This window comes from Oncorhynchus mykiss, chromosome 29 (genome assembly GCF_057628025.1).
Source record: "Oncorhynchus mykiss isolate SJ-2025 chromosome 29, ASM5762802v1, whole genome shotgun sequence".
NCBI classification, from domain to species: Eukaryota; Metazoa; Chordata; class Actinopteri; order Salmoniformes; family Salmonidae; genus Oncorhynchus; species Oncorhynchus mykiss.
The window spans coordinates 33,750,146-33,775,597 of NC_143050.1; the positions used below are offsets into that span (position 1 = coordinate 33,750,146).

At 42.9% G+C, this 25,452-nt stretch overlaps 1 protein-coding gene across 3 annotated transcripts in view; it reads right to left on the minus strand.

The window, feature by feature from the left end:
- Positions 1 to 25,452, minus strand: part of LOC110509691 (tenascin) — a 59,324-nt gene that overhangs the window by 30,920 nt on the left and 2,952 nt on the right. For all 3 annotated transcript variants that reach the window (XM_090227066.1, XM_036967369.2, XM_036967371.2), the window contains 3 exons: positions 3,500 to 4,056; positions 717 to 2,681; positions 30 to 293 (listed from right to left, as the gene is read on the minus strand). In XM_090227066.1, coding sequence (XP_090083192.1) covers positions 30 to 293; positions 717 to 2,681; positions 3,500 to 3,983 — 2,713 coding nt within the window. In that variant the 5' untranslated portion in view covers positions 3,984 to 4,056. The remainder of the gene's footprint in view (positions 1 to 29; positions 294 to 716; positions 2,682 to 3,499; positions 4,057 to 25,452) is intronic.

Genomic DNA, 25,452 nt, shown 5'->3' on the forward strand with positions numbered 1-25,452 from the left:
CTGAGCTCCATTAAGAAGGTATGACCTACTTGTGGCCACCCTGGCACTGATTGGGATGCTCTTCTTGTTGCTGAGGATGGCATAGACGTTGATCAGGTACTCGATGCCGGGCTCCAGCTCGCTGACTGTGGCAGCAGTCTTGTCTCCGGGCACTCTGAACTCCTGGTACAGACCCCCAGGACTAGTGGGCACATATGCAATCAGATACTCTGTCACCAGCATCTCATTGTTCCAGGTCAGATCCACTGTCTCGGTGGTGACCTCTGTTACAGTCAGGTCCTTTGGAGGTGAAACTAGAGAGAGCGAGAAAGAAAGAAAAAGAGAGAGACAGGAAATAGTCTGACCTTTCTATTGTCTCAGACACTTGGTTTCCTATGCCCTCATCCACTAACAGTCCTCTACACAAAGAAAATGCATTCCCCAGACTTACATCTGGCAGTGGTCTGGACTGCCAAAGATCTTTAAGACAGAGATAGAGACTTAAATGCACAGCTTTTGGAATCAGAGGAAATCATAATGGAACTTTTAATCCTTTTCTCAATCTCTTTCAAAATAATGAAAATAGTTTCTTATTATTTTGAGATTTGATTAAGTTTTGGATTTAATGTGTCATTCAGCAAGCACAAGGAATATCAAACAGAACAATTAGTGAAATGAACTGAACTCAATTATCCATACATGGTTTATTTTTCTCAGTTGATAGAAACCATTCTTACCTTCTGAGCAGTCTTCTCCGATGTATCCCTCATCACAGAGACATTGTCCATTCACACAGCGGCCCATGTCCTGGCAGTTGTTGAGGCAGCTCAGCTCTCCACAGTTGTCTCCCATGTATCGCTCCTCACACATGCACTTCCCATTAACACAGTGCCCCCTGTTGTTGCAATTATCAGGGCAGGTGAGTTCAGAGCAGTCGACACCCGCATAGCCCTCCAGGCAGACACATTTGCCATCCACGCAGTATCCCCTGTCCAGGCAGTCATTGGGACAGTGCTTCTCAGTGCAGTCTTCCCCTGTGAAGCCCTCGTCGCAGACGCACTGCCCGTCAACGCAGCGTCCGCGGTTCAGGCAGTTGTTGGGGCAGCTCAGCTCGCTGCAGTCCTCACCGGTGAAGCCAGCATAGCAGACACACCGGCCATCCACACAATCTCCACTGCCATAGCAGTCTGAGGGGCAGATCTTGATGCTGCAGTCCTCACCACCGAACCCTTCATCGCACACACACTGTCCGTTGACACAGCGGCCCCGGTTGAGGCAGTTGTTGGGGCAGGAGAGCTCAGAGCAGTCCTCTCCCTGGTAGCCTACATTGCAGACGCACTGCCCGTTGACACACTGTCCCCTGTTGTGGCAGTTGTTGGGGCAAGCCAGCTGGCTACAATCCTCTCCTTGGTAGCCAGTATTGCAGATACACATGCCGTTGAAGCAGACACCTCTATCGTTGCAGTCACTGGGGCAGGTGAGCTTGGAGCAGTCCTCTCCAGTGTAGCCAGCGCTGCAGACACACTGGCCGTCCACACAGAAACCATTTCCCAGGCAGTCACTTGGGCAGGTTTTCTCCACACAGTCCACCCCGGTGAATCCTTCTTCGCAGTAGCAGGTTCCATTGACGCAGCGGCCGCGGTCGTAGCAGTCGTTGGGGCAGATGAGTTCGGAGCAGTCGTAGCCCGTCCAGGGCTCTTCACACACACACTCCCCGTCCACACACTTTCCACGGCTTAGGCAGTTGTTCAGGCAGTCTGTCTGAGAACAGTCCTCTCCAGTGTGACCGTTGGCACAGACACAGACCCCACCAATACATTGTCCGTTCCCACCACAGTCCACTTTGCAAACCTTGAGTGAACAGTCATCCCTGCCAAAGCCCTCAAAGCAGATGCACTTCCCATCGACACAGCGACCTTGGTCCTGGCAGTTGTTGGGGCAGGAGAGCTCAGAGCAGTCCTCTCCCTGGTAGCCTACATTGCAGACGCATTGTCTGTTGACACACTGTCCCCTGTTGTGGCAGTTGTTGGGGCAAGCCAGCTGGCTACAATCCTCTCCTTGGTAGCCAGCATTGCAGATACACATGCCGTTGAAGCAGACACCTCTATCGTTGCAGTCACTGGGGCAGGTGAGCTTGGAGCAGTCCTCTCCAGTGTAGCCAGCGCTGCAGACACACTGGCCGTCCACACAGAAACCATTTCCCAGGCAGTCACTTGGGCAGGTTTTCTCCACACAGTCCACCCCGGTGAATCCTTCTTCGCAGTAGCAGGTTCCATTGACGCAGCGGCCGCGGTCGTAGCAGTCGTTGGGGCAGATGAGTTCGGAGCAGTCGTAGCCCGTCCAGGGCTCTTCACACACACACTCCCCATCCACACACTTTCCACGGCTTAGACAGTTGTTCAGGCAGTCTGTCTGAGAACAGTCCTCTCCAGTGTAACCCTTGGCACAGACACAGACCCCACCAATACATTGTCCGTTCCCACCGCAGTCCACTTTGCAAACCTTGAGTGAACAGTCGTCCCTGCCAAAGCCCTCAAAGCAGACGCACTTCCCATCCACGCAGCGACCTTGGTCCTGGCAGTTGTTGGGGCATTCAGACTCTGTGCAGTTGTGTCCCTTCCAGCCAGGCTCGCAAATGCAACCACAGGTGTCAGCACTGTAGTTGCCATGGCCATTGCAATAAGGCTTGGTCCCCACCTCACCTAAAAGAGCAGAGTTTAGAGATTATAACCCTCTGAATCATAATCCCTGTCTTCCTCCTTTTCACTAAGACATTTCATTTTAAAATATTGTAATCAAGACAGGACTGTAATCATAGTCAGGACACCCACTTATGTTCTGAATAACACCCTACAGTACTAATCCGTACAGAATATGTCTATGCCTCTATGTTCATTCCCTTTCCCTGTGGTGTAAAAGAGAAAGTACTGTTAAACCGAATCCCACATTCAATTCCATTGACGCTTCCTAGATGTTGAGTAAAATAGATGTGCCTCTGAAGGAAGGAGAGGTGATGTGTAGAGAACTGTAGCATGGGCTGTGCCATTCAAGACATTCACCATTTTGAAGTAGTCAACTGGCTGGGACTTCCTATGGGTTAAGGAAGGACCACATACTTCCATCCAGGTCATCAGGAGGGATCAGCCAATGAATTATACTTGTGAGCAAACATTCCATAACTGCAGGTAGCAGTAAATCAATAACACTGGCTTTATAACTGTTTAAACACACTCCAGGTGGCAGTATGCACCCTTTCCGTTTGTTTACCAACTCATAGAAGTAGTAGAAGCAGAACATGTACTACCTCAAAATGGAGATGGCATCAATGGCACTGCCCTTGTGCTCACAGATGCCATAATGGGACAGATGCCATAATGGGACAGATTCCGTAGTTGTCTTAAGTTTTGAGTCTTCTATCATTCTCTATAGCTGACATTCATACTAAGTATGCTATACTAGGAGTTGGGATGAATGAGCCAATCAGAAGCTGGGGGTGGTTAGGTTGACATGTATACAGTACCTGTGACTGGCTGAACGCTGCAGCAGCCAGCGTCTCCACTAGCGCATTGATCTCTTAGCGTGGACACCTCTCCCTCCAGCATCTCCAATCTGCTCAGGAGTACCTTCAGATCCGGGAGCCCATCAGTGCATGCACACTCCTGCTGAGGAATGTTAATGCGGTGAGTGAAAACTATCTGGTTCTGCCCATCCAGGGTATGTTCGGTGGTGCGGAGGCTTGAAGGCGGAGCTGCGTCCTGGGGCTCGAGGCTGGTGCTTCCTAGGGCATCCAGGTCCACTGAGCATAGTGAGCCGGAAGGGACGTTGATGTTGTAGACGTGGTTGAAGACCACTGGTTGGTCAGCGCTGGTCAGGGTCACATTGTTTCCGCCGGGGGTTGTCAAGGTCGCCCGTTTATCCCTAAGTAATTTTCTCACCAGCCCAGCTTGGCAGAGGTTGAGAAGGAGAGTCAGGAAGACACACCCTAAAATGCTTTTAGTTCCCATTTTTTGTCTTTCTCAACTGGACTCCTCTGACAAAGCTTGGAAGTCTGGCCAAATCTGGATGAGTGTAGGGGCCCTGGAAGTTAAACAAAAAGACATTGAGTCAAAGACAGCCCCAGTAATGCACGTGGATAACTACAGTGGGGCAAACAAGTATTTAGTCGGCCACCAATTGTGCAAGTTCTCCCACTTAAAAAGATGAGAGAGGCCTGTAATTTTCATCATAAATTCAGGCATAGAAGTAATAGATTGGCTTAGTCCACTATAATCCAAAGCAATGACAGACAAAATGAGAAAAAAAATCCAGAAAATCACATTGTAGGATTTTTAATGAAAGTTATGGTGGAAAATAAATATTTGGTCACCTACAAACAAGCAAGATTTCTGGTTCTCACAGACCTGTAACTTCTTCTTTAAGAGGCTCCCCTGTCCTCCACTCGTTACCTGTATTAATGGCACCTGTTTGAACTTGTTATCAGTATAAAAGACACCTGTCCACAACCTCAAACAGTCACACTCCAAACTCCACTATGGCCAAGACCAAAGAGCTGTCAAAGGACACCAGAAACAAAATTGTAGACCTGCACCAGGCTGGGAAGACTGAATCTGCAATAGGTAAGCAGCTTGGTTTGAAGAAATCAACTGTGGGAGCAAATATTAGGAAATGGAAGACATACAAGACCACTGATAATCTCCCTCGATCTGGGGCTCCACGCAAGATCTCCAAATGCTCTCTAGCAAACTTCAGACGGGCCTGGACATGTACTGGCTTAAGCATGGGGACACGTCTGGCACTGCAGGATTTGAGTCCCTGGCGGCGTAGTGTGTTACTGATGGTAGGCTTTTTTACTTTGGTCCCAGCTCTCTGCAGGTCATTCACTAGGTACCCCCGTGTGGTTCTGGGATTTTTGCTCACCGTTCTTGTGATCATTTTGACCTGTGGTACATCTTTTTTCAAAATGATCACAAGAACAGTGAGCAAAAATCCCAGAACCACACGGGGGGACCTAGTGAATGACCTGCAGAGAGCTGGGACCAAAGTAAAAAAGCCTACCATCAGTAACACACTACGCCGCCAGGGACTCAAATCCTGCAGTGCCAGACGTGTCCCCATGCTTAAGCCAGTACATGTCCAGGCCCGTCTGAAGTTTGCTAGAGAGCATTTGGATGATCCAGAAGAAGATTGGGAGAATGTCATATGGTCAGATTAAACCAAAATATAACTTTTTGGTAAAAACTCAACTCGTCGTGTTTGGAGGAAAAATAATGCTGACTTGTATCCAAAGAACACCATACCTACTGTGAAGCATGGGGGTGGAAACATCATGCTTTGGGGCTGTTTTTCTGCAAAGGGACCAGGACGACTGATCCGTGTAAAGGAAAGAATGAATGGGGCCATGTATCGTGAGATTTTGAGTGAAAACCTCCTTCCATCAGCAAGGGCATTGAAGATGAAACGTGGCTGGGTCTTTCAGCATGACAATGATCCCAAACACACCGCCCGGGCAACGAAGGAGTGGCTTTGTAAGACGCATTTCAAGGTCCTGGAGTGGCCTAGCCAGTCTCCAGATCTCAACCCCATAGAAAATCTTTGGAGGGAGTTGAAAGTCCGTGTTGCCCAGCAACAGCCCCAAAACATCACTGCTCTAGAGGAGATCTGCATGGAGGAATGGGCCAAAATACTAGCAACAGTGTGTGAAAACCTTGTGAAGACTTACAGAAAACGTTTGACCTCTGTCATTGCCAACAAAGGGTATATAACAAAGTATTGAGATAAACTTTTGTTATTGACCAAATACTTATTTTCCACCATAATTTGCAAATAAATTCATAAAAAATCCTACAATGTGATTTTCTGGATTTTTTTTCTCATTTTGTCTGACATAGTTGAAGTGTACATATGATGAAAATTACATGCCTCTCTCATCTTTTTAAGTGGGAGAACTTGCACAATTGGTGGCTGGCTAAATACTTTTTTGCCCCACTGTACATTTTCACACAGTCACTCTGGGGAGATGTCCATGCCTGTAAAATGTGCAAAGGCAGACAATAACCTGTGCACTCTGTGAATTACAAGATGGCAAAATGGGTCAGCAAACATAGTCAAGAAAACTTTATAACTTCAAGCGTTCAGACTAACGCCTAACCCTCAGTATATTTTCCCGCCCAGAAATGTGACCACACACTTACTGTGAGCCACAGTAAGCCATTGAAAGTCAGTGAATTTGTACCTAAACCCTAACATACTGAAGGTTGCTTTTGCCTCAGACTTTATGAAAAATGGAGTGTCAGCTGGATGTTAAACGATTGTGATTAACCTACCCATAGCACTCTGGTAATTGACTTCACAGCACAAACTGAGCTCCATGTAGCCATTAGCCCTTGAAAGAGTGTCCTACAAAGCACCATTTCCTTGCATCAACAATTATATATATACTTCAATATATATATATACACTTGGCCTATGTTTTTGGCACTCTGAACCCCTGCTACGTGTGTTCCTGTGCAATATATTTTGTGTGCAGTCCGTTATGGCCACACTGCCCCACAGAGATTAGAACCTGCTTTTTCCTACAAAACAGTTCAAGAAAAGATAATATGGTTAACATATGCAGATATATATAATGTTGTTACTAGTATGGCCTCAAAGAATGACATCACCCTACCTGAGCCCTAAAATAACTTCCCCCCCTTGCTGAGCCAAAAACCCTGACCATTTCTAGTTTTATGTTGCACCTCTGTACCCATCAAAAATGAATATGTAGCAGGCATTTTCACAGCAAATAGCTAAATATACAGTGAGCTCCAAAATTATTGGAACAGTGACACATTTTCCATAGTTTTGGCTCTGTACTGAAGTACTTTGGATTTGAAATTATACAATGACTACGAGGTTAAAGTACAGGGTATTTTTATTCATATTGGGTGAACCGTTTACAAATGACAGCACTTTTTGTACATAATCCCCCCATTTAAGGGGACCAAAAGTATTGGGATAAATACACTTAAAGTGCCTTTGGGAAAGTATTCAGATCCCTTGACTTTGTCCACATTTTGTTACGTTACAGCCCTATTCTAAAATGTATAACATAAAACATTTTCCTCATCAATCTAACCACAATATCCCATAATAACAAAGCAAAAACAGGTTTGTAGAATTTTAACAAATGTACTGAAAATAAAAACTGAAATACCTTATTTACACAAGTATTCAGACCCGTTGTTATAAGACTCGTAACTGAGCTCAAATGCATCCTGTTTCCATTGATCATCCTTGAGATGTTTCTAAAACTTGATAGAAGTCCAGCTGTGGTACATTCAATTGATTGGACATGATTTGGAAAGGCACGGACCTGTCTATATGAGATCCCACAGTTGACAACTGAACAATCTGGGGAAAAGGGCCTTGGTCAGGGAGGGATGGTCACTGATCTGATCTGATCTGCAGAGAAGAATGGGAGAAACTCCCAAATACAGGTGTACAAAGTTTGTAGTGTCATACCCAAGAAGACTCTGGGCTGTAATCTCTGCTAAAGGTGCTTCAACAAAGTATTGAGTAAAGGATCTGTATACTTATGTAAATGTAATATTTAAGTTTAACATTTTTAATACATTTGCAAAAATTTCAAAAAACTCTTTTATTTCTTTGTCATTATTGGGTTTTGTGTGTAGATTGATAGGGGGGGAAACAAGTTAATATATTTTAGAATAAGTCTATAATGCAACAAAATGTGGAAAAGGTCAAGGGGTCTGAATACTTTATGAATGCACTGTATATGTTTATTAAAGTAGTAAAAAGTTAAGTATTTAGTCCAATATTCATAGCACGCAATGACTACATCAAGCTTGTGACAAACTTGTTGGAAGGATTTGCTATTTGTTTTGTGTTTCAGATGATTTTGTGCCAATAGAAATTAATAGTAAATAATGTATTGTGTCATTTTGGATTCACTTTAGTTGGAGAATAACAAATAATAGAATATGTTTCTAAACACTTCTGCATCATTGTGGATGTTACCGTGATTATGAATAACCCTTAATGAATCATGAAGAATTATGAGTGAGAAAGGTACAGACAAATATCATACCCCAAGACATGCTAACCTCTCACCATTACAATAACAGGGGAGGTTAAAAAAATTTTTTTGGGGGGGGGGTACTTTCTCACTCGTCAGTATTTGACATCAGACAAGACAGGACATAACTGACGTTTTTGTCTGTCACGGCACTCAAAGATGCTCCCTGCGTTACTCCTGTTCCTCTGACACCAAGATAACTCTAGAGTGTCGATAACAGGTTTGTATGAAACATTTCCCTCCACACTGTACATTACATGTTGAAGTCTAACCAGCTGTTTCATGCATTAAATCGATAACTCATGACCAATGCATACCCACACACAACCCACACATAACTTGAGAAATGCATGTGTAACCGAACTTGCATTAATCATGCATTGGGAAGATAGCCAAAGACTGCCAGAAGTGGAGATCCTTTGTTGCTGGCCTATCCACTAAGCTGCCGTGATGGGTATGAGTGAATGAGTGGTGCATTGGGAGCTATAAGCAACAGTTTGTTACTTGCACACATATCCCATGTTAGGATTCAGCCAAAACTCAACATTTCCACTGGCCAATTCAGATCACTCTGATGACTTCATGCAAGAGCCCTGTAATTTGTGGGAGACTGATTGGAACACAACGTGGGAAAGAAGTCAGGGATGACTCTGAGTTTGGGGTTTCCAGTGGTTTGATGGGTGGATGTGAGAGGAGACACAAATGTAGCAAGACCCTGGTTGATCCATTGAATGTATGTGAAACCACAGATCTGGTAGGATTAATAATGCCCAGCCCTATCTCCTAATCCACAATAGACTGCAAATTCTGCAGGTGACATGGAGAGTTACACTCTCCCCCACTGATTTCCACTTTAACATAATAAACCGTACTTGGCAACAACAGGTTAAGTTACAGCCCACATGCTTTCACAGCATTCCTGATCTAAAACAGGTTAATGTTTTATGTACTATAAAAAGCCCTCAGATGAAGCAGAAAAGGCCTGACTAATCAATCAATAGTATAGTGGCTATCAAATCCCTACAGGTTTGAAAAGAATTGAAGAGAAAACATTCATTGCAACTGCGCTTCCCATCAGTGATACGTAGCACAGTAGACTCTGCAAAGTTGACACCTCAAACGGCAAGGGAACGAAGGTTCACACAGTGGCCAACCAATGTAAGCTTACTATACACTCCCTCTTTCAGCTCTTTTGAGAAAGACCATTCCAGAGCATCTCTTTTGCTACTCTCTGGTTTCAGTGGAAATAAAGTTATAGCAGGCCCATGGTCCAGTCAGCAGTCCACGTGTAATGGCTATTCCATATCTCCTTTTCCATTCCTACCTTACCTGCATCTCCAGTTCTTTCATCTCACTGTCTTGCAATGTCATGAGCTACAGTGGCCATTTCTCCGCACTCCAACTCATTGGAGGACTCATTGTATTTTGGGTGATGTTAGTAGTGGATGTCCTGTATACTATTTTAGAATAGCGGTTAGTATACACACATCACAAATTGACCCCATAGTTTGCTAGTCTCATTTATCACATTTGTAGGTAAATCCTTCACCCCTTTAGTTTACCCAGAGATTGTGAAACCAATGACCTCTGCTTCAATATGGAGTCTGTGTTGGTCAGTTCCCAACTCCAACATGCAGTTTATCTATTATGGGAGTGTGATTACAATGACCCCTATTACTCCCTGGTAACAGGGATATTCTTTCATCTGAGACTCGTGATGACTAGCCTTGGTGGATGATGAGTGGCCCACATATATGTAGTTTCCTAGTTTGTACGTCCTAAATACCCAGAAATCTCAGAGCTTAGCAACTGACAGCTGGAGTGTTACCTATCTTGGTTTCTTTTCTAGAAAGGGTTAGGAGTCTGTGTTGGATGACCTCTTCCCTGGTGAGGGTGATAATGGTGGAAAGGGTAGTAATAATGAAATGGGGGAGTCCCCATTAGCTGCTTGCTTTCCATCAGGTACTAATTTACTCCCTGGGGGACATTTCTCTCCTTCTTTTCCTCCCTCGTTCATGAGGGATGACCTCAATTTTACCATCGTGCCTTCTGCAACTCCCAAAGGACTGGAGGATCCATAACATCTAACATCTCTCTTTCTCTCTCCCTCATCCCATTGACGTCCTCAGTCTGCCTCCCCTTTGCTTTTGAAGCACAGGTACGAAATCCAGCTTGGGTTTCATTTTCTGTCTCACATCTGGTGGGAGGCTAGATAAAGGTGGGTCAGGGTTTGGGTCGTAAAAGGGCTTGGGAGAAATAGGCTTGCAACCTGTTTCTGACGTTTCTCCAATAGACTTTACGGAGAAGAGTGAGTCAGCACGTCTCTAGTCATAGGATAAAAGAAGTAGTAACTGGTTTTTAATCAACCAAAGATATATTTTCTATTTGGTTTCTGACAGCACGTCTCATCAAAATTAAACCATGGGTTTCATATTAAAGGATTTGATTCATTAGTCGAGTGGGGTTTCGGTGTGTTTGTGTATGAAATCGAGAGCAGCGGAGAGGTTTTCCCTGTCCTTGGTCCTAATCTCTTGGAGATTATGGGAGGATGTTCAAAGCAGTAAATATTCAAGGTATTTGTGTGTGTGTGTGTGTGTGTGTGTGTGTGTGTGTGTGTGTGTGTGTGTGTGTGTGTGTGAGTGAGTGGTGTGTGAATGTCATGTGTGAGTGTATGTCATGTGTGAGTGTATGTCGGTATGTGTGTGCATGTGTGTTTTAGGTTTGAAAGTGTTTGCAGATATAAAAATGTAATGGATTCCATTTCTACCTTCTAGGAAATAATCTCAGTGGAAGGCTTGAAGTTAACTTCAAGAGTTGGTCAGAAATGTTACTGATATTCACAGTCACTAAAAAAAACTTGAACAAACTATAATATAAGAGTTTTATCATTTGGACATGGGACACCTAGCCGCGATAAAGGACACATAATTCAGTTCAGAATGGGGTTGATCAAGGACATCTCGTTTCACAATGGGAGACATTTGTTGAGAAAAAAAAAAGAAAGAAAAAATCTGTGTTTCTTTCAACTATAATCCAGAATTACTTTAGCTTTATTACTCTTCCCCCGTCCTGGCATGGTCAGGGAACTTTCCCACATGGAAAACGGGGACGAGGAATCTTGGCGCTAGATTCGGGACATCTGTTTTGTCTAGCCCAAGCCCAAGGCATTGATGGATGAGCCAAATGTCCAGACTGGGGCAGTCTTTAAGCGTAAGAGGAACTTTCTCTGCAGGTCCAGAGGGGTATACTATGAATATAGCTAGATGGACACATGATTTTCTGAAATTAGCTAGCTTCAGTTAGCTTTACATTCCAGCTCAGGATACATCCATATTACCAAGGTGGATATATTGATTGTGCACAAGTCGGTTAAGACATCTACTTTGTGCATGACACAAGTCATTTTTCCAACAATTGTTTACAGACAGATTATTTAACTTCTAATTCACTATATCACAATTCCAGTGGGTCAGAAGTTTACATACTCTAAGTTGACTGTGCCTTTAAATAGCTTGGAAAATTCCAGAAAATTATGTCATGGCTTTAGAAGCTTCTTACAGGCTAATTGACATCATTTGATTCAATTGGAGTTGTACCTGTGGATGTATTTCAAGGCTTACCTTCAAACTCAGTGCCTCTTTGCTTGACATCATGGGAAAATAAAAAGAAATCAGCCAAGATTTCAGAAAAAAAAACTGTAGACCTCCACAAGTCTGGTTCATCCTTGGGAGCAATTTCCAAACGCCTGAAGGTACCACGTTCATCTGTACAAACAATAGTACGCAAGTATAAACACCATGGGACGACACAGTCGTCATAACGCTCAGAAAGGAGAGGCGTTCTGTCTCCCAGAGATGAATGTACTTTGGTGTGAAAAGTACAAATCAATCCCAGAACATCAGCAAAACGAGTCCTATATCGACATAACCTGAAAGGCCGCTCAGCAAGGAAGAAGCCACTGCTCCAAAACCACCATAAAGAGCCAAGATTACGATTTGCAACTGCACATGGGGACAAAGATCATACATTTTGGAGAAATGTCCTCTGGTCTGATGAAACAAAGATAGAACATTTGAAGGAAAAAGGGGGAGGCTTGTAAGCCGAAGAACACCATCCCAAACGTGAAGCACAGGGGTGGCAGCATCATGTTGTGGGGGTACTTTGCTGCAGGAGGGACTGGTGCACTTCACAAAATAGATGGCATCATGAGAGAGTAAAATTATGTGGATATAACATCTCAAGACATCAGTCAGGAAGTTAAAGCTTGGTCGCAAATGGGTCTTCCAAATGGACAATGTCCCCAAGCATACTTCCAAAGTTGTGGCATTATGGCTTAAAGACAACAAAGTAAAGGTATTGGAGTGGCCATCACAAAGCCCTGACCTCAATCATATAGAAAATGTATTTGCAGAACTGAAAAAGCGTGTGGGAGCAAGGAGGCCTACAAACTTCGCCCAACGTATTGAGTGTATGTAAACTTCTGACCCACTGGGAATGTGATGAAGGAAATAAAAGCTGAAATAAATAATTCTCTCTATTATTATTCTGACATTTCACATTCTTAAAATAAAGTGGTGATCCTAACTGACCTAAAACAGAGCATTTTTACTAGGATTAAATGTCAGGAATTGTGAAAAACTGAGTTTAAATGTATTTGGCTAAGGTGTCTTCAACTCTACATATTACCATTTACAACCACTTCAATAACGGTGCTCACATGTTTTAAGAATAAATAGAACATGGGATAAACACACACTGAATGTACAAAACATTAGGAACACCTGCTCTTTCCATGACATAGACTGACCGGGTGAATCCAGGTGAAAGCTATGATCCCTTATTAATATCACCTGTTAAATACACTTCAATCAGTGTAGATGAAGGGGAGGAGGCAGGTTAAAGAAGGATTTTTAAGCCTTGAGGCATGGATTGTGTATGTGTACCATTCAAAGGGTCAATGTACAAGACAAAAGATGAAAGTGCCTTTGAACGGGGTATAGTACTAGGTGTCAGGCGCACCGATTTGAGTGTGTCAAGAACTGCAACACATCTGGGTTTTTCACCCTCAACAGTTTCCTGTGTGTATTAAGAATGGTCCACCACCCAAAGGCCATCCAGCCAACTTGAGACAACTGAGGGAAGCATGATACTTTTGACACCATGTAGAGTCCATGCCTCCACAAATTGAGTCTGTTCTGAGGGCAAAAGGTGGTGCAACTCAATATTAGGAAGGTGTTCCTAATTTTTTGTACACTATGTGTATACTTTACAATCAAAAAACTATGCTCTCAAACGCACCCACTGTTTAACTATCTAACATCCGACCAGGGAGACAGACCCCTCTTTAATTATGGAGGATAAACAAGGAAAACATTTGCATTTCTTTAGATTTGCCTTCACGTTTTTTTTTTCTATTCTTTTTTTCATTTTTTTTCTTACATTTTTTTTATATGTTATAATTTTTTTGTAATTATTTAATTGAATATCCAAAACATACAATATACTTGCAGTGAAGCCGCTCAACAACTACACCACACTAGTCATCCAACAGACTCCCATTCAGAGCGACACACAGAAGCATCCAGGGTCAATGCCCTGCTCAAGGGCACGTTGACAGATCTCCCATCAGGCCAAAAAAACGGGGACCCGAACCCTCCAAGATCCCCCCCACAGTTCCCCAATAGCTGTCCCTCAACCATCCGAGACCTCTCCCACAGCCCCCCCCCCCCCCGAAGAAAATTTGATTTAAAAAATCTATTTATTTCCATTTCCCAGCCCCAAGAACCCCCCAATGCACCAACAACCAAGAAAATGAACTCAAGAGAAAAAAGGAAAAGACAAAAGAAAACAGCAAACAACAAAGCAAAAAACAAACAAACAAAGGACATCAAGGACAACTAAAATCATAACAGCAATGCCAACTGTATATGTTTGAGTGCATGTCTGGCACTATTACATGTGTGCGAGTCTGTGTATGTGTGTATTTGAATGAGTGTGTGTGTATATGCATGTGTACCAACACCTGCATGGCATCAGCCTCAGGCAAACCGGCATTAGCTGTAAAAACACTGCCCCTCAGTGTCATTCAAACATACTCTTTATTATGTTTTAGTTTTACTTTATTTGTAACTTTATATTACCTCAGTCACAGGCTTCATCAATAAGTACATTGATGATGACGTTGTCACAGTGACCGTACATACATATCTCAACCAGAAGCCATGAATTACAGGCAACATCTGCACCGAGCGAAAAGCTAAAGCTGCCGCTTTCAAGGAGCGGGACACTAATCCGGACGCTTATAAGAAATCCCCGTATGACCTCAGATGAACCATCAAATAGGCATAGCGTTGATACAGGATTAAGATTGAATCATACTACACTGGCTCCGACGCTCGTCGGATGTGGCAGGGCTTGCAGAATACAACTATTACGGACTACAAAGGGAAACCCAGCCGCGAGCTACCCAGCGATGCGAGCTCACCAGATGAACTAAATGCCTTTTATGCTTGCTGCGAGGCAAGCAACACTGAAGCATGCATGAGAGCAACAGCTGTTGTGGATGACTGTGACCACGCTCTCCGTAGCCCATGTGAGGAAGACCTTTAAACAGGTCAACATTCACAAAGCCGAGGGGTCAGACGGATTACCAGGATGTGTACTCAAAGCATGCGCGGACCAACTGCCAAGTGTCTTCACTGATATTTTCAACCTCTTCCTGACTGAGACTGTAATGTTTCAAGGTGACCACCATAGTCCCTGGGCCCAAGAAAGCGTAGGTAACCCGTAGCGCTCACATTGGTAGCCAGGAACTGCTTTGAAAGGCTGGTCATGGCTCACATCAACACAATCATGTTGTGGAAACCCTCCAATTTGCATACTGCCCCAACAGATCCACAGATGACGCAATCTCAATCGCACTCCATATCTTTTCCCACCTGGACAAAAGGAACACCTGTTGATTGACTGCTGAATGCTGTTCATTGAACACCTGTTCATTGACTGAATTGAATGCTGTTCATTGACTACAGCTCAGCGTTCAACACCATTGTGCCCACAAAGCTCATCACTAAGCTAAGGACCCTGGGACTAAACACCTCCAACTGCCACTGGATCCTGCACTTCCCGACGGGCCGCCCCCAGATGGTAAGGGGAGGCAACAACACATCTGCCAAGGTGATGCTCAACACTGGGGCCCCTCAGGGGTGCATGCTTAGTCCCCTCCTGTACTCCCTGTTCACCCACAACTCCGTGGCCAAGCACGACTCCAACACCATCATTAAGTTTACTGACGGCACAACAGTGGTAGGCCTGATCATTGACAACGATGAGACAGCCTATAGGGAGGAGGTCAGAGACCTGTCAGTGTAGTGCCAGGACAGCAACCTCTCCCTCAATGTGAGCAAGATAAAGGAGCTGATCGTGGACTACAGGAAAAGGAGGGGCGAACAGGCCCCCATTAACATTAGAGCAAGAGCAGGTTGAGAGCTTCAAGTTCCTTGGTGTCCACATAACCAACAAACTAACATGGTCCAAGCACACCACAGTTGTGAATAGGGCACGACAAAGCCTATGCCCCCTCAGAAAACTGAAAATATTTGGCATGAGTCCTCAGATCTTCAAAACGGTTCTACAGCTGCATCATCGAGAGCATCCTGACTGTTTGCATCACTGCCTGGCATGGAAACTGCTTGGACTCCGACCGCAAGGCACTATAGAGGGTAGTGCATACAGCCCAGTATGTCACTGGGGCCAAGCTTCCTGCCATCCAAGACCTCTATACCAGGTGGTGTCAGAGGAAGGCCCTAAAAATTGTCAAAGACTCCAGCCACCCTAGTCATAGACTGTTCTCTCTGCTACCGCATGGCAAGCGGTACTGGAGTGCCAAGTCTAGGTCCAAGAGGCTTCTAAACAGCTTCTACCCCCAAGCCATATGACTCCTGAACATCTAATCACATGGCCACCCAGACTCTTTGCATTTCCCCCCCCCCCACTTTCTTTTACGCTGCTGCTACTGTCTATTATTATCTATGCATAGTCACTTTAATAACTCTACCTACATGTACATATTACCTCAAATGACTCTGTACCGGTACCCCCTGTATATAGCCTCGCTATTGTTATTTTACTGCTGCTCTTTAATTATTTGTTACTTTTATTTTTTATTCTTATTCCCTTTTCATTTAATTTAATTTAAAAAAAATAATAAACTGCATTGCTGGTTAAGGGCTTGTAAGTAAGCATTTCATTGTAAGGTCTAACCCTGTTGTATTTGGCGCATGTGACATAACATTTTATTTTATTTTGATTGACCTGCTGTAAAGTATGGTGGTGGACCTTTGATGTTATGGGGCTATTTTGCTTCCACTGTTCCTGGGGCTGTTGTTAAGGTCAATGACATCATTAACTTTACCGAGTATCAAGCCATTTTAGCTAAAAAAAAACTGGGAGCTTGGCCGCAAGTGCATCTTCCAGGAATGCAATAACCCCAAGCAATAATCAAATTCCCCACAGTAAGAAAATATTTGTTATTAATTTGCTGTTGACTTTCTTTGTCTCAGACTGTATATATTATTTTGCTGAGCAAATTAATCCAAATGTGCAGCCTTGTAGCAGAAGAAACATTTATCTTTCAGCTTGTCCAAAATAACAGTTGGCCAACACTTCAAATGTACCGTCCCCGGAGATCTAGATATCATGACCCTTCCCTTTTTATTCCTGTCACATTATCCAGTAGAGACTGTAACTTAGGTTAGTCTTTTGTATCTCTAACTCTATTAATTGATTCATTGGAAGCTGAGAGAGTCCATTGTCACTAATCCCTACCCCCTACACACAGACACAGTCAATTGACTGTATATCGCACAAAGAAACGAAGAAAATCTAAAGAAAATCAAGGCAGTATGATCTGGTGTCCATAGCGTCTTCAGTACTAGCACTGAAATTCATAACATCATATATCCATTGGAAATGTTGGATGCAGCGTGGCAAGGTGTACCTCTTATGGAAAACGGTCTCGAGAGGCGTAAATAGCGTCAGGACTTTTTTTTATTGTGATGCCAATAAGCAGTAGAAAACTTAACTCTACCTCACCCTAAGGTGAGTTTGAGATATGGCCTGCATTGCAGGGTCATATTGTAATGAAACAGCAGGGAGCAGGTCTCGAACCCTCAACCTTCGAGCCCGAGGTCCGGCACACTATCGACTGTGCCGCAAAAGCATGCTCAAGCGGCAGAGTCGATTTCCTCGCTTATAAACCCAGGGTCGTTACAATATATTTCCTATATGATCTGAGAGGTCACATTATGTTCACAATGCACACCCAATGCAATTGAAAACCTTCACCTCTGAATTGTATCAATTTACAAATATCCACAAAATAATCCCACAAAGAAGTGACAAAATAATATGGAAGCTCAACTGCAGTTGACAATAATGAGGATGCACATTGCCTCATGCGTTTTGTTTTAGTAACGTGTCTTTTTTTTTTTGCTCGGCAGCAGATTTACTACTGCCTCATTGGCAGATCCTCAAGAAAGTGAGAACAGTGAATAAAAAAGCTGGACATTTTCACTGGCCATATGGAACCGACTGCACCATGAGTCCCACACGCAACTCGTTCCACAACCCCGTCTAGATGCCCCAGCAGATTTGTAGTGCAAAGCCCTGATATCAAAGTCTGTATGCGCTCCCTGACACAGATTCTGCATATGTAGGCAATAACTCCTGCCCCACACATGGCTGCATGGGTATTTTTAGATTATCAAATAAAATCAATGAATCCCTCCTCGTTATATCAGTTCATATGAGTAGTGAGGTCATGTTTTGTGTTTTTCCATACAGTGATGTCATTACATTATTCATTAGGATGTTGATCACAGTGACAAGCAGTCAGGGTAAGTAGGGTAGGCAGTGCTTACACTGTGATAATCTAAATAAACAAAGCTGATGAAAAATGTTGTATATACAGGTGAAGTCGGAAGTTTACATACACCTTAGCCAAATACTTTTAAACTCAGTTTTTCACAATTCCTGACATTTAATCATAGTAAATATTCCCTGTTTTAGGTCAGTTAAGATCACCACTTTATTTTAAGAATATGAAATGTCAGAATAATAGTAGAGAGAATGACTTATTTCAGCTTTTATTTCTTTCATCACATTCCCAGTGGGTCAGAAATGTACATACATTCAATTAGTATTTGGTAGCATTGCCTTTAAATTGTTTAACTAATTGCTTTCCACAAGCTTCCAACAAAAGGTTGGGTGAATTTTGGCCCATTCCTCCTGACAGAGCTGGTGTAACTGAGTCAGGTTTGTAGACCTCCTTGCTGGCACACACTTTTTCAGTTCTGCCCACACATTTTTTGTAGGACTGAGGTCAGGGCTTTGTGATGGCCACTCCAATACCTTGACTTTGTGGTTCGTAAGCCATTTTGCCACAACTTTGGAAGTATGCTTGGGGTCATTGTCCATTTGGAAGAACCATTTGCAACCAAGCTTTAACTTCCTGACTGATGTCTTGGGATGGTGTTCTTCAGCTTGCAAGCACCCCCCTTTTTCCTCTAACGATAACGATGGTCATTATGGCCAAACAGTTCTATTTTTGTTGCATCAGACCAGAGGACATTTTTAAAAAAGCGGGCTGTCCCTAAGAAGGCACAGTCAACTTAGTGTATGTAAACTTCTGACCCACTGGAATTGTGAAACAGTGAATTATAAGTGATAAAAAAATTATAAGTGATAAAAAAATTATAAATAATCTGTCTGTAAACAATTATTGGAAAAATTACTTGTGTCATGCACAAAGTAGATGACCTAACCGCCTTCCAAAACTATAGTTTGTTAATAAGACATTTGTGGAGTGGTTGAAAAACGAGTTTTAAGTCACCTGGAATGCGTTTCATTTAACAGGTGTACCTTCTTAAAAGTTAATTTGTGGAATTTCTTTCCTTCTTGTTGTTTTGTGACAAGGTAGGGCTGGTATACAGAATATAGCCCTATTTGGTAAAATACCAAGTCCACATTATGGCAAGAACAGCTCAAATAAGCAAAGAGAAACGACAGTCCATCATTACATTAAGACATAAAGGTCAGTCAATCTGGAAAATTTCCAGAACTTTTAAAGTTTCTTCAAATGCAATCGCAAAAACCACCAAGGGCTATGATGAAACTGGCTCTCATGAGGACCGCCACTGGAAAGGAAGACCCAGAGTTACCTTTGCTGCCGAGGATATGTTCATTAGCGTTACCAGCCTCAGAAATTGCAGCCCAAATAAATGCTTCACAGATTTCAAGTAACAGACACATCTCAACATCAACTGTTCAGAGAAGACCACGTGAATCAGACCTTCATGGTCGAATTGCTGCAAAGAAACCACTACTAAAGGACTCCAATAAGAAGCATGGAGGAGGTGTAATGTGTGGGGGTGCTGTAATGTGTGGGGGTGCATTTCTGGTGAATTCTAAATAAATCAGTGATTTAAAAAATAAGAATAAGAAATAAAAGGAACAAGTAATTATTACTTAATTAATTAATTCTAGAGCAGCAGTAAAATAACAATTTTAGACTATATACAGGGGGTTACCGGTTCAGTGTGCGGGGGCACTGGTTAGTCGAGGAAATATGTAGGTTGTGCTATTAAAGTGACTATGCATAGATTTTAATTTGATTCGATGTTCAGGAGCCTTATGCCTTGGGGGTAGAAGCTGTTTAGAAGCCTCTTGGATGTAGACTTGGCACTCCAGTACTGCTTGCAGTGTGGTAGCAGAGAGAACAGTCTATGACTAGGGTGGCTGGAGTCTTTGACAATTTTTAGGGCCTTCCTCTGACACTGCCTGGTACAGAGGTCCTGGATGGCAGGAAGCTTGTACTGGGCCGTTCGCACTCTGTAGTGCCTTGCGGTCGGAGGCCGAGCTGTTGCCAAACCAGCTCTCGATGGTGCAGCTGTAGAACCTTTTGAGGATCTGAGTCTAGGTCCAAGAGGCTTCTAAACAAATTGTATATGTGTTGTTTCATAGTTTTGATGTCTTCACTATTATTCTACAATTAAGAAAATTTTAAAAAATAAAGAAAAACCCTTGAATGGTACTCTGTATAATAAAAAAATCTTTTTTTTTCTCAATGATTCTGGTGGTTTTTATGCTCAAAATCCCAAAATGTGCTAAAATAGCATCAATTCATGCCTTCATTTCCATCCATTCAAATCTTTGACGCATGCGTCTGTTCCTGACTGTTCCTGACTGTTCCTGACTCCAGTCATTGTTAATGGACAGGGTCAGCACAGGCTGCTTTGCGTGTCTTGAAGTAGATTAATTTGTTCCATTGTGTCGATTTCATATTTTGCGCATGCATATTGCCTAAACATGTTGTGTTGGTAGACTTGGGGAAAGCCCTGCACATTTGGGCATGTCTACATAATTTTGCACTTGCATCCCTTGAACTCAAAACAACCAGACAAATGGACACTGTCCTGCACCTCAAACAATTTTCCAAGTTGGAATTATGTAAAACGCCGTTTGGAGGGTTCGAAGATTGGAACGTCAACTATAATGACAGTTAAGACCAGACAGAGGCAGCAAATCTAGAAGATTCAACTTTATTCATGACAGGCAACCACCATCTCCCTCACTGCTAGCTGTCGGGTGAACAGTGAGTACTGGACTGTCCACTTAAACGTCTCTACCAATTAGTACTTTTTACCAGGACTTTTGCACATCTTGGACATTTACTTTTGCTTTATTTACGTAACGGTAATGGGGCTTCTCCCGCCACTCAATGTGGGCCCAAGCCTTGGCTTCTACAAGATGGCTGCGACTAACAACAACGATTCTCTAAGGGTGTGACTGCATGAGGGTGTACTCGTGCGGGAGGATTCTGCTCTCCGACCGGCTGAATGCCCTAATGGATGGAGCTGCCTGTATTTTGCATGGGAGAACTCTGCTACCAGCTACTGTTTGTGTGTGTATGACTTTTTGTGAAAATGAAACCAAAGGAGGCCTTGAGAATGCGTCTCCCACACGACCGTGGGCCTGCCGTGTCCATGCAGAATAAAATAACGGACATGGTTCTGCTGTGACTTCTACATTGCTGTCAGCAAGAGGTTCACCCTGAAGGACAGACGAATGGACTTAATTTACCTAAATACATTTTCCTTTGCAATTTGCAGGTTAGGCCACTGTTGAATGAACATGAGAATAGACTAAATCCCTTTGATGCATTTCATTTATCAAGCTATAGTTCAATTTGAACGAGACACCTTTTTGACGTTTTGAATTGCATTTTTCAGTCATTTTGATTGTTGATATGGACATTTCGTTAGAGCGTTATTTATTATGTGTGTGTGTAAGAATATTTCACATAATATTATTGTGTGTGTGTCATTCTGGTTGTTGGAGCTATCTGTTCTATGGTGAACTTGGGTTTCATCAAGGTTTATTTGTGTGTAAATCTGACTTTGATAATAGCTAGTGCAATTCAGCCACCAACATCACCGCACGTCACTGGTGAATCAAAGGTTCTGGTTTCGTTCTCTGGTAAATCTAAGGCAGATAAACAGTAGAGAAGGATCAGATGAATTCAAAATACCGATTTTCACCTGAATTGTGTTCGCCTGAAACTACATGTTGAACAATAGTTTGAAAGAGAGCATACAGCAGGCTAGACATGATTGCATATGTACAAAAAATCTAAAGCACCGCTCACCAAAAATGTTTAGCTCATGTAACAGATTTACACTGCTAGCTGATCAGTAATGGTAACCAGAGACAAAAACTGCATATTTGAGGTGTCAAGTTATACTGTACCTATTCTCTCTTCTGTACTGAGTGGAGTTCAAACTGAGAGGGTAATACCTTCTCCAAAGGCAGGACGGACCCTGAGGCAAGGGGCCGGTCACTAAACCAGCTGTCTCCCTTGCAGAGGTCTGTCCATCCACATCACCCATCCCGCCCAACAGAGGAATTTCCCCATTCTCTCTGTTATAGGTTGACAGCAAGGATTTTGAAATGTACTAAACAGCTATGTTATTTGACTACTGTAAAACTTAAATTAAACACGTAAATTAAACGCAGTCTGTCCCCTTTAATAGCCAGGTGATGGCACACATTTAAGCAAAAAAATGCCTATTTCAAATAAATGTCTAAAGTCTAAAGGAATTGTTTATGAGATTACCATTAATTACCATGCATTGTTTACAAGGTTTAATGTTTGATTTATTACATTAAATAATTCAGTATTGACAAAAAAAAGATGTCAATCATCTGTTTTTATCAAGAAACTGCTTGCTATTGGCTGCTAACAGAGGAGAACTGCTAGCTAACTGTCAAGCACATAAACAGTCAACTTCGGAAGTACAGACCCCCAGAAAAAGTACGATTGCTCTAATGGCTAAAGTAAGAACTGCCAAAAATGCACAGTCAAAAATAACAATTATTCTGTCAAGGATTATTATTATTTTTAAATAGAAGCATACTAAGACAAAATAAATGTGACAAAGTGTGTAAACGATGACAAATTAGTGCAGGAAATGAAGAAATTGATTAAAATGCTGGAAGTGAATGCTGGAATTAGACAATTAACTATGCAAATGAGCAAAAGCTGTGTGCATTAAGCCAAGAAAATAGACGCCTACCTCAAATAGAAGCCTGTCTCTAATAAGCGCCTGTTGTGTTCAGTGATTTAGTAAATAAACACCTGGGCTATTATTTAAAGTTTTATGTTAATAACTAGTGGAGTGATTAGTAGATTATTTAGAACACTGCTGAGAACAGTTATTATGTACACACAGCCTTAATGTGTCCATCAGGACCACAGAGTTTAAACCTGAGAGGAGCTGCAGTTCATGAAAATCAACCACTCACACAGCATGGAGGGATTTCAATTAAGCGGAGCAAATGGATTTGGAAATAACTGGACAAGCAGTGTGCCTGTTTTCATCTCACAACTCACACTGGAAAAGAGAGCATCAAAGGCTGCTGCTCATGCTGCATAATCTCCTTAAAGGACAACTAATATAAAATTAGACCATCATTGCGTCGCCCACGGATGGACAATTATTCACAAGACAGCAAAGATTGTATTCAATTGTATTGTTATTTTGGGGAAATGTATGGTTTTTGATGCATGGGAATTAAAATAATGGTAGGCTAAGGAAAACATTAAAACATAGGCCTAATGATTAAACCGATGCATTTGCCGTTGGTAAGGAGTTCCCATAGCAGCATGTAGCCTAATATGTTTCTTTAACTTGTATTATTCAGGCCTTTCGCAGGATATGTCTCTCCTTTTCTGACATTACTGGTTTATTCGCGCTACTCAACAACTATTAGGCTACCATTTATCCATTGCTCATTCAATAGACAAGCATGCTCGAAAGTAAACAGACTGGTAGCCTATTTAAAACATGTGACAGTATGGGTGGGCTACAGAATTGCTGTGCGATAGTAGCGCGACCCTATTTAATCTCAGATCTTATTTTTTATATTTTTTATTTCACCTTTATTTAACCACGTAGGCCAGTTGAGAACAAGTTCTCATTCACAACTGCGACCTGGCCAAGATAAAGCAAAGCAATGCGACAAAAACAACACAGAGTTACACATGGGATAAACAAACGTACAGTCAATAACACAATAGAACATCTGTATACAGTGTGTGCTAATTAAGTAAGGAGGTAAGGCAATAAATAGGCCATAGTGGCGAAGTAATTACAATTTATCAATTAACACTGGAGTGATAGATGTGCAGATGAGGATGTGCAAGTAGAAATACTGGTGTGCAAAAGAGAAGAAAAAGCAAAAAAACGAATATGGGGACGAGGCAGATAGCTGGTTGGATGGGCTATTTACAGATGGGCTGTGTACAGCTGCAGCGATCGGTAAGATGCTCTGACAGCCGATGCTTGAAGTTAGTGATGGAGATGAGTCTCCAGCTTCAGTGATTTTTGCAATTTGTTACAGTCATTGACAGCAGGGAACTGGAAGGAAAGGCGGCCAAAGTAGGTGATGGCTTTGGGGATGACCAGTGAAATATGCCTGCTGGAGTGCGTGCTACGGGTGGGTGTTGCTATGGTGACCAGAGAGCTGAGATAAGGCTGAGCTTTACCTAGCAAAGACTTAAAGATGACCTGGAGTCATTGGGTTTGGCGACGAATATGTAGCGAGGGCCAGCCAACGAGAGCATACAGGTCACAATGGTGGGTAGTATATGGTGCTTTGGTGACAAAACGGAATGCACTGTGATAGACTGCGCCCAATTTGCTGAGTAGAGTGTTGGAGGCTATTTAATAAATGACTTCGCCAAAGTCAAGGATCCGCAGGATAGTCAGTTTTACAAGGGTATGTTTGACAGCATGAGTGAAGGAGGCTTTGTTGTGAAATAGGAAGCCGATTCTAGATTTAATTTTGGATTGGAGATGTTTAATATGAGTTTGGAAGGAGAGTTTACAGTCTTGCCAGACACCTAGGTATTTATAGTTGTCCACATATTCTAAGTCAGAACCGTCCAGAGTAGGGATGCTAGTTGGGCGGGTGCGGGCTGCAATCGTTGGAAGAGCATGCATTTAGTTTTACTAGCATTTAAGAGCAGTTGGAGGCCACGGAAGGAGTGTTGCATGGCATTGCAACTCATTTAGAGGTTTGTTAACACAGTGTCCTAAGAAGGGCCAGATGTATACAGAATGGTGTCGTCTGCGTAGAGGTGGATCAAAGAATCACCCGCAGCAAGAGCGACATCATTGATATATACAGAGAAAAGAGTCGGCCCGAGAATTGAACCCTGTGGCACCCCCATAGAGAGTGCCAGAGGTCCGGACAACAGGCCCTCCGATTTGACACACTGAACTCTATCTGATTGACAGAGTCAAAAGCCTTGGCCAGGTCGATGAAGACGGCTGCACAGTATTGTTTTTTTATTGATGGTGGTTATGATATCGTTTAGGACCTTGAGCGTGGCTGAGGTGCAACTGTGACCAGCTCGGAAACCTGATTGCATAGCGGAGAAGGTATAGTGGGATTCGAGATGGTTGTGATCTGTTTGTTGACTTGACTTTCGAAAACTTTAGAAAGGCAGGGCAGGATGGATGTAGGTCTGTAACAGTTTGGGTCTAGAGTGTCTCCCCCTTTGAAGAGGGGGATGACCGCGCCGCTTTCCAATCTTTGGGAATCTCAGACGATACAAAAGAGAGGTTGAAAAGACTATTAATAGGGGCTGCGACAATGGCGGCGGATAATTTTAGGAAGAGATGGTCCAGATTGTCTAGCTCAGCTGATTTGGAGGGATCCAGATTCTGCAGCTCTTTCAGGACATCAGCTTTTTGGATTTGGGTGAAGGAGATGTGGGGGGGCATTGAGGTGTGGACTGCTGTAGCCTTTTGTCTACATTTAAATAGTTCAAG